Source organism: Balaenoptera physalus, assembly GCF_965194825.1.
Source record: "Balaenoptera physalus genome assembly, chromosome: 12".
NCBI classification, from domain to species: Eukaryota; Metazoa; Chordata; class Mammalia; order Artiodactyla; family Balaenopteridae; genus Balaenoptera; species Balaenoptera physalus.
This window is the reverse complement of record NC_138897.1, coordinates 17802196-17812154: the sequence shown is the minus strand read 5'-3', so window position 1 is coordinate 17812154 and position 9959 is coordinate 17802196. Positions and strand designations below refer to the sequence as shown.

General features: G+C 56.8%; 1 protein-coding gene across 1 annotated transcript in view; it reads left to right on the top strand.

Annotated features, from left to right (window-relative positions):
• The first annotated feature begins 258 nt into the window (after positions 1-258).
• Positions 259-9959, top strand: part of ONECUT2 (one cut homeobox 2) — a 60678-nt gene continuing 50977 nt past the window's right edge. Inside the window, exon 1 of the mRNA XM_082417965.1 lies at positions 259-1563. Coding sequence (XP_082274091.1) covers positions 330-1563 — 1234 coding nt within the window. The 5' untranslated portion in view covers positions 259-329. The remainder of the gene's footprint in view (positions 1564-9959) is intronic.

Sequence of the window (9959 nt, the reverse complement as noted above, 5' to 3'; positions counted from 1 at the left end):
CCCAAACAGAGGACGTCGGCGCTGGAGCGGGCTCGGACATGGCGAGGCAGCGCGCCGCCCCGAGCGGTGGGACTCGGTGATCCCTCCCTCCTTCCCCGCCCCCTCCCGTCTCCCGCACACACGCCCCGTCCGCCCCCACCCCACCCCCACCCCGGACGCGCCCGCCCGCCCGCAGCCCGGGGCGCACACCCGCACGCACGCTCCCCCTCCACACGCTCACGCACTCCCGCGCCCTCCCTTGCTCCCGCGGCAGAGCTCCGCCACGCGCGCCTTGCCAGCCCGCCGGCCGCCCCCGCCGCCCCCGCCGCCCCCGGGCCCCGATGGACTGAATGAAGGCTGCCTACACCGCCTATCGATGCCTCACCAAAGACCTAGAAGGCTGCGCCATGAACCCGGAGCTGACAATGGAAAGTCTGGGCACTTTGCACGGGCCGGCCGGCGGCGGCAGCGGCGGGGGCGGCGGCGGGGGCGGCGGGGGCGGCGGCGGGGGCCCGGGCCATGAGCAGGAGCTGCTGGCCAGCACCAGCCCTCACCACGCGGGCCGCGGCGCCGCTGGCTCGCTGCGGGGCCCGCCGCCGCCGCCGCCGCCAACGGCGCACCAGGAGCTGGGCACGGCGGCAGCGGCTGCAGCGGCGGCGTCGCGCTCGGCCATGGTCACTAGCATGGCCTCGATCCTGGACGGCGGCGACTACCGGCCCGAGCTCTCCATCCCGCTCCATCATGCCATGAGCATGTCCTGCGACTCGTCCCCGCCCGGCATGGGCATGAGTAACACCTACACCACGCTGACGCCGCTCCAGCCGCTGCCGCCCATCTCCACCGTGTCGGACAAGTTCCACCACCCGCACCCGCACCCCCACCACCACCACCACCACCACCACCACCACCAGCGCCTGTCGGGCAACGTCAGCGGCAGCTTCACCCTCATGCGCGACGAGCGCGGGCTCCCGACCATGAACAACCTCTACAGCCCCTACAAGGAGATGCCCGGCATGAGCCAGAGCCTGTCCCCGCTGGCCGCCACACCGCTGGGCAACGGGCTGGGCGGCCTCCACAACGCGCAGCAGAGCCTGCCCAGCTACGGGCCCCCGGGCCACGACAAAATGCTCAGCCCCAACTTCGACGCGCACCACACTGCCATGCTGACCCGCGGTGAGCAACACCTATCCCGCGGTCTGGGCACCCCGCCCGCGGCCATGATGTCGCACCTCAACGGCCTACACCACCCGGGCCACGCTCAGTCCCATGGGCCGGTGCTGGCGCCTAGCCGTGAGAGGCCACCCTCGTCCTCTTCGGGATCGCAGGTGACCACATCAGGCCAGCTGGAGGAGATCAACACCAAAGAGGTGGCCCAGCGCATCACCGCCGAGCTGAAGCGCTACAGCATCCCACAGGCGATCTTCGCGCAGAGGGTGTTGTGCCGGTCTCAGGGGACTCTCTCCGACCTGCTCCGGAACCCCAAACCGTGGAGTAAACTCAAATCTGGCAGGGAGACCTTCCGCAGGATGTGGAAGTGGCTGCAGGAGCCCGAGTTCCAGCGCATGTCTGCCTTACGCCTGGCAGGTAAGCCCAGAGGGTCTCCTGGATCCAGGGTGCTGGGAGAGGGCAACGGGGTGCCTGTGGCCCCGGGTGAGGGCGTTTAGCCACATCTCTGGGTTCTCGGCTCCTCTCCTCTCCACACTTCCTATTTCTTCTCTATTTCTTCTTCTGTTTCCTCTTTCTCCTCTCCTCTTCTTTCTGTTCTCCCTTTCTCTTATTTCTCTTCCTTTCTCCCTCCTTGTCTCCCGGGCTTCCTGACCGACCCCTACCCGCATTTTATTCGCACTTTGCTCAACGTGCCAACTCTGCCCTCTTCTTCCGACCTTACCCAGCTGTGGGAGTCGCGATGGGGGTGCGCCGTGTCCGCTAGGAGCCCTCTCTTTCCAGGACTCACAGGGAAGGGGGATTGCCTTTATTGGAAACCCTGTGCACTTGAACTCTTGCTTAGACAATACATTTCCGAGCTTGCTTAGGCAATACATTTCAGTTTTCCAAGCTGCCTGGTCTCCCTATATGGAGGCAGTTGGTGGGCGGGGGAGGGAGGGGGGGAGCGGGAGGCAAACTTATTTGGTCACTGACAAGAGTCACAGCCTTGCCCACGCGGAGAACGGGTGACCAGGATACAACAGCGCTTCCCGAGCCCGTTTCCGGCCTTGACATTGGCACGGGGACTTTATGATCGAAAGAGCGGGCTGGGGCCAGCTCCCTTGTCTCTGCCCACAGTGAGGGGAGGGTGCAAGGACGAAGGTTGGGACTGCCACATCCACCTCTCTGGGAGGACGGGAGAGGAGCAACTAAGAATAGAGAGCGTCCTGCCTCACTCGCCGGCCGCCCTTGCCCGGCTCCCAGCGTCTGCCAGGATTTGCCGAGGTTTGGGGCCTCCGGGAGAGGCTGGGAGCTCGCGGGAAGAGGTGCAGAAAAATTAAGATGCAGGTTAGTTAACGCATCTTGGCCGCGGGCTACAGGCTCCACCTTTGCATTAAGCGGACGCTGATTGTGCGCGTAGCTCGGCGACGGGGAGGGCTGGCGGCCGGCGGGAGAGGACGGGTCGACGCATTGGTTACATTGTTCTGTAGCCGGCTTAGCTCTTTGTGCCTCCTCTAGCGGCAGAGCCGCGAGGTACAGCCCTCTATTGTTCTAGGAGCGCAGAAACCTCCTGTGTGGGCGGCGGGAACCAGAGAGAAAGGCGCAGCCGTGGCTGCGACTGGCACACAGTTGCGCGCACAGTTGCGCGCTTTAGTGCGCACAGACCCAGCGCGGTGCGCGTGGCAATTGCGCTGCCCCCAGGACCCTGCCACGGGCCAAGAGGGGCAAAGTGTCCAGGCGCCCCACTGGGGAGGACGCACGGTACCCGACTGCAGGCCGAGATGGGCAGCTTCTTTTGGACTGAGTCTGTCCCTCCCGATCGTCGGATTATCTGGAGGACAATTCGTGGTGGCAGTGATTTACATAGGTGCGGGTAGTGGGTAGCGCGCGGTTCCGAGCCGCACACAACGCGCTTCCGGAGCTGTGAGCTCAGGCTTCCTCTCCGGCTCCCCGGGGCTTTCCTCGCACCGCTGAGCCTGGTTTATAGGGTGCAGTCTACCTACGCCGGACAGGGCTGGGGGATGTGACAGGCAGCGTGTTCGCCCAGGCTTGGGGAGGGGGCGTTTCCACTCTGACAGCCTCCGCCTTTGCCCGCTGTTGGAGGATTCGGATCTCCAGTCAGTAATCTCCCCGCCGTGTTGATCTGAAAAGGTAAAGAAACTAGCCCCCCCCGCAAGGGCTTCCCCACATCGGTGGACTCCAAATAGTTCTGCATGGATTTAGAAACCTACTTTATTTTTCTCCTCATTTAGCTTACTCTTCATCTTCTCCTACAATTTTCTGATTGCTCTTGGTTTCTCGAAAAGAGTAAGCAGTGAATAGAGAATATCAGTGAAGAACTGGAAGCTTACTGACAATTCCAAACAGTGTGGTACCCCTTTGTCTTAGGCCCCTGAAAATACCTTTAGTCCCTCACGGGTGAGTTTTAGCAAGGGCTGGTTTCTTGGGCACAGGCAGCCAGAAGAAACTTGGCAGCTGGTCTTGGAGAGGGGGGACCAGGGTAAGGTAAAGGCAGGATGACAGCTATTCTACTCCGGCTGATCTCAGAGCGCTGCCGCCCCCTCACGCCTGTCCCGAAAAAGACAGAGATTTTAAAAACACGTGCCTTCTGCCAATGTATGTCTGAAAGTGATTTGGAAAGTAATGCTTTGCTGGTTAGCCGGTCTCAAGCATTTTTGCAACAGCATTGCTGGGATGAGGGAGAGTGTGGCATCCCTGGGGGACCCCAGTCCCACCACCCACCACGGGAGAGTCCCGGGGCCACTCCTCAGGGGCTGGCCTCAGGCAGCATCGGGGATTTTCAGAGTAGGAGCAAGAAAGCCCCTTCAGTGGGAGTCTGAAAGCCTCCTTCAGCGACTGGGAATTTCCTGCGAGGGACCCCGCTTTGCTCAAGCATTCAAATGTGTGTGTGTTTTATTACCCAGAGTTGAAAAGGGACAAGAGCTTTAGCCTTTTTATCTGGCCATTTGATCAGCAACTACAAGTGTGTTGAGTGGTTATTATTACATAGGAGGCTTTTCAGTTTGGGGTCAGTAGATCAGTCTCTTCAGACACTGATGCAGAAGCTGGGACTGGTATTATGTGCTTGGAGCGCTAGGGGACGGGAGCAAATGGAGAAGAAAAGCTGAGGCCTTCTCCTCCAGGAGTATGGATCGGAATCTCGCCAGGACGCTGCCAAGGGCCCACACCATTGAGCTCTGGGGGTTAAACAATCCCAGTGACTCTACAGGGCAGCTCTGCCTGACTCCCAGGCCCGAACCTCGCCGAGACCGACCAGCCCCCCATCTCATCGAGACCAGCTCTCTCTCTCAATCTCCCTCTCTCTCTCTCTCTCTCTCTCCCTCCTTTTAATTTCCCTTTCTCTTTCTCATTTTGTGTCTTGCCAGAGGTAAGCAGATAGGGGTTTGAGGGACCACAGAGTTAAGATGTCTGATTTCAGCCAGTGTCGGCAACCTCACCCTTAGGTGAAGTACACCCCCGTCACAACAGAAGCGCCGGCGCCTCGGTGTATCCACAGCCCGGGATAGCATTTCAAAAGGGAAGGGAGAAGATGGGGGAACTCAGATTGCCTCAACAGTAGATTTCAGAGAAATGGGCTCCAAGTGCACGACTTCGTTCATAAAGGGTGGCGAGGGCCGAAACTGCAACCATGCGGCCTTGGGTCTCTTCCGCGGTCCCCGGGGCTGGCTCCCGCAGAGCAGTTTTTATTAACCCGGCAAGAGGCGGCGAGGACAAACTCCAGCGTGTTCAAGCACAAACCCTCACTGGCTTTGAGCCCAGGAGGCCTCTGAACTAAGCACACACGAACCAGGAGGGACGGAGAGAACCCAGGCAAGAAAGTGGATGGGCGCCTCGCGGCGGACGATCGAGTCCCCGGTGGCGGGAGTGGTTTCCTCCAACAACTGGAAGACAGAGCAGAGACCTTTCGACGACACACCCTGCCGAGGTTTCCGCCTTCTGTGAGCCGGGCTCCCGGGGCGGCCCGCCCCGAGCCCGCCTCGCGTCCCCGCGGCGAGCAGACGCCCGGCCCTCCCCAGGCAGCAACTCCCAGCGGCCACTCTGGAGCCAACTCTGTTGAGGCAGAGGAGGGCCCTTAACCAACCCAACGGGATGTCGCCTGGGCCACCTGACGCCCGCGGCAGCGGAGCGTGGCCAGGGCAGAACGCTGCGGCGCCTGCCAGGGGCACCACGTGCGTGCGCGGCTCATTTTGGCGCCAGGGGACGTCCTCAGGCTACCCTAAGCCTAGGGACGGGGGCGGGGACCTCATCCGCAGAGACCCGCATCCCGACTCCCACCCCTCCCTTTGGTCAGCCTCTTGGCCGGGCTCAGCCGGTCTCTCCCGAAGGTTTAGTTCGGGGTCCGAGCGGGAGAGGCCGAATGTAGCCCACGTCGGTACGGAACACAAGATGTTTTCTCCTGCTGGCTGGTCGGATTAATAATTGAAAAGCTCGCTACCGTCCTTGCTTGGTCGAGTCCCCGGTGCCTCGAGAACACCTTCCCAACTCGCATTAGCGTGGGCGGGAGCTGGGCCGAGCCGGCGGGACGCGAGGGAGGGTAGTGAACCCGCGGGCGAGAAGTAGCCCGGGTCGCCGGGCACCCTCGATGCGAGAGGCTGCGCATTTATTTTTATTCCAGGCTTTCCACCATGTGGTTATGTCACTTTCTCAAACAAATGTGTATATGGAGGGAGATCGATGCTGATAATGTTTAGAAGATTAAAAGAGCATTAATGCTGGCAACAATAACGTAAACGTGTGGACCCAGATTTCATTGATCTGGAACTTGATCCGGCGCGTTTCCAGTAAGCCCGACGGCGCCCTCTTCCCAGCAGAGCGCTCGCCAGCGGCCTGGCTCCCCGGCGCTCCCGCCGCGCTGCTTCCCCAGCTCCAGGCGGGTTCTCGGGTCTGGCCGCTGCTTCACCCCGCGCGGCCCCAGCCCGCCGCCTCCTACTCGAGGTTTCCTGCTGTCGCCAGGCTGCCTGCCCTCTCCCCCAGTCCCCGCGCTCGCAACGCCGCTTTCTGCGCTGCCTGCCGCGGGCTCTGCGGGTGGTTGGTATACCGAAGGCGGCGCACGGGACGGCGCCCGAGTCCTCCCAGTCCTCTCGTGTAAGCAGGGTGCCTTCGCCTCTGCCCCGCGCGGCCCGCATCTGGTCCAGCAGGGCCGGGGGCAACTTCCTCTTTCCTCCATGGAAAGCATCCGGGAAATTTGGTCTCCTCTCCATATGCGGGAACGTCCAAGCCGAACTTTAGAAACGACGTCTCTAAAGAGAAAAACAAATATCATATATTAACGCATATATGTGGGAACCTAGAAAAAATGGTACAGATGAACTTAACTTGCAAAGCAGAGATAAGAGACACAGACGTATAGAAACGACGTCTCTAAAGCTGCCTGCTAATCTCGCTGCTTCCTGATCCGCGGATCCGCTCCATCCTTGTTTTCATTAAGAAGGAACATTCTCATTAAATGTTCCCATTCGCAGACTTTCTACACTGGTGCATTAGTTGGACAGTTAAACGAGGCCCCAGTGACAATGGCCTGGGCTTCATCCCTCAGAATGGTCTGCTCTGGGCTAATTGGGTCAACCAGAGAAGAATCTTGTTTCTTGCCCCGGCTGGTAAGAAACACCAGACTGGGGAACCGCACCGCCCCAGCTCCCCTTACCACCAGCTGGAGAGATCTTCCCCTCTGAGACGTGGGACTCAGGCCTGGCCCTGGTAGAGAGGTTTTCTCTGAGACACCTGCCTTGACGGGAAAAGAAAGAACTTCAAAGCTGTCCCTTCCCTCTGGCAGGAAGACCTCCACATCCTGCCAACCGCTCCTTTTGCCAAATGGCTTATTCTTCCAGAAGGAACACTAAGGTGAATGAAGGAAAGAAAGAGCTGGGACGGTAGTGGGGGTGAGATAAGAACTAAATTGTTCGGGTTTTTTGAAATTATAAATTCTCCAGTTTTAGAAATACTAAGCTTTTCCTTCAAGAGAAGGTTTCAACCTGGGCGAAAAGGAGTGTTTTCCTTCCTTCTCCAAGAACGAAATGAGAAAAAGGAGGAAAGAAAGGAGAGAGAAAAAAAAAACAAATCTTGCGTTATTCTGCCTTGCCATGTGGCAAAGGGGAAGCAGTCATTTCTTTCTGTCCTCCCCAGAGATAGGGGGCATCTTCCTTCCAGTGGGTTTCCTTAGAGAAGGGAGCTTTGATACAGCTCCTTGATTCCTAGTCAGAATGAGCCCTACCCCTCTTCTGAAAACCTACAGTGAACTAGGTCAGGTGATCAGATACAGAAACCAAAAAGGGTGCGCGGTTTCCTTTTGGTGCGGAAGACAGCGGGCCCCTCCCCTCAAGCTCCCGGTGAAGGGCTCTTAGGTTCTGGGAGGGGCGAGTGGGCTTTTGGAGGGTGGAATCTTAGACTCTTCCCCCAGCCCCATCTTAGAACCCCAAAACAGGGCTGGATTCCTGGTGAATGGTGAGGGTGGGGCAGAGGGGAAACTGAGCCCCCCAGATTCTCTGTGTCTCTGAGAGCAACCCCACTTCTCTCTAGAGACACGTGTCTGCCCAGAGGTAACAGGGGACCCTGGGCAGGGTTTACCTTCTTGAGCTCCAGGCCTGACCCCTGAGGGGGAAAGAAGCTGCCTCTGCAGCTTTCTTCAATCCAAAATTTCACTTCAGGGTCGCCTCTTGGTTTTCTGGGCTTTAGAGCCTGTTTCTAAAGGAAGATCGGAGGAAGGGGGTTGAAGAGTTCTCAGGAAGAAAGCACTGGACACCACCACACTATCGCTGGTGACTGGTGTTGGTAGAAACTGTCTTGAGGGAAAGTGGTATCGTGTCGGGGTATCCCTGGAGGAATGGAAACCTCAGAGGAGAAGCAGAGGGATTTCGTTTCTGGGCTCTTGCCAAAGGAAGGAAAATGAGGAGGGAATAAATAGAAACAATTGTCTGGATAAAGGGCCCTGGGGAAAAGGGTGACTATTGAGGAACCCTGGGCCTTAAACTTCATCTACAGCTTCTGCGTTATCCTCGTCCCCAGCCCTCTCAGAGACCCTTGTTTTTCCTGACCTGGGGAAAATTGCTTCCTCTGAGGGGATACTCTTCTTGGTGGGGGGAGACCATTATGAGGGAACCCAACAGGGATGTTTATACTGTCAGGTACAGAGCCTGCTCAGGGTGGGCTGGGGGCCCATCAGCACCCCCTTTCATCACCCAGTCTGTCCCCCTAATGCACTTCAGTGCCTTTGGGAAAAGCTTGATTTTTGATTTCCAAGTCTCACTCCAGGTGAAGACGCTCAGAAATGTACACAGGTTCTTGTAGGGGCAGGGAGGAGGAGCTGGGGAGGTTGACTGGGTAACTCAGCCCCTCTGATGCGTGGCAGGGTACAGATGGGCAAGGCGTGGAGGCGGGCTGTGGGTTGTGCGGACAGAGCTAGTCTCACTGGGGGAGAAGTGGACGTTGTGGACATTGTTGTGAAAAACCGTCCTACACAAATTGTCCCAGAGGGAAGGGAGGCTCTGCGTTCCACCTTGGCGCCTCTCTCGCCATTTGAAGATCCATTACTCTTCTGTAGAAAGCAGACTTTGTTTGGGTTGGAAGCACACCTCCAACGTAATTTAATCAGCATTGGACTTTGGCTCATGTAATCAAATATACATATACTTTCTCCTGCAGGAAGAAAAATAATTTCTCTGTAACTGGTATTGACTTGAAGTCATGTAATCTCTGGAAAGCATCACGTTTTTAAAGGGCAAGGTAAAATTAAGGGGGAAAGAACCCACAGTTTCAGTGGTTTGCCTTGTAATAGCTAAGAGAGCCAGTTACCGCCTAAGAAAGGACAGAAGGAGAATTCTAGAGCTGAAATGCATGGGCTGCTCCAATTGTAGGTATCCCGCTCCAGCTTCCTCTGTGTAGTCAACCTCCCAGATCTATACTGGTAGGAAACAAGGTTGACTGGCTCACCAGATCCTAGGAATTTGGGCTTTATGTTTATGTTGGGTTGAGGCATCTTCGGAAGAGTCTGGAGCTCCGTTGCTCCATTTTTTTCTGTCCTCTTTGGAGAGACCACAGGCGGCAGCAGCAGGATCCCAGTGGGCAGCAAGCCCACTCCACCCCCAGGGCCTTGAGCCTTAAGCTCTGCCCTAGAGCATCCCCCTAGAGCAAGCTTGGACTCCCCACCCCCAGGGCGAGGCTCTGGGCTTTACCCAGGTTGGGTCTGTTAGGGAATCTGTTGTAAACACAGATCCATTGATTTGCATTTGTCAGAGAGTAAAGTTAAACCAGTGAAAAGAGAAGCCCTTACCCTTTTATGCAGGGCCAGGGAAACCTTTCATATTGATCCTATTGATCCAACCTTTCCCTTTAAGGAAACCACATAGTTAAAGACCCTCATTCAATAGATTTACCCTTTGTGCTTGTGATATTCCTTTAAGTGTTCTCATCTAGGATAGCTGGGCATTAAGCCCACACTCCAAACCAAACAAAAATGAAAAGGGGGTAGGAGGGGAGGAGTCAAGAGGCAGAATTGTGGGAAGTGAAACTGAATCAAACTGAAATGTGTAATGACTTGATTGGGGAATGTTTTCTCATTCTTCTAAGATGACATGCAGGGATAAGGACAAAATAGATGGCATTTAGCGATCTCCTCTTTTCTCTTCTTTTCTCTCTTTCCCTCCCCCCAAAACAAAATCTGTTTAGATGCTAGAGTAACAACATCACAGGAACATCATTTTCTACTGTAAAATTATTTCAGTCAAGCCACTAGCTTGGTTCGTTTACACTGGTTCACTTAATGGCAGTGATACTTCCACAAAAATTATTTTGGTTCATTTGTAGCAAATTGGGAATAA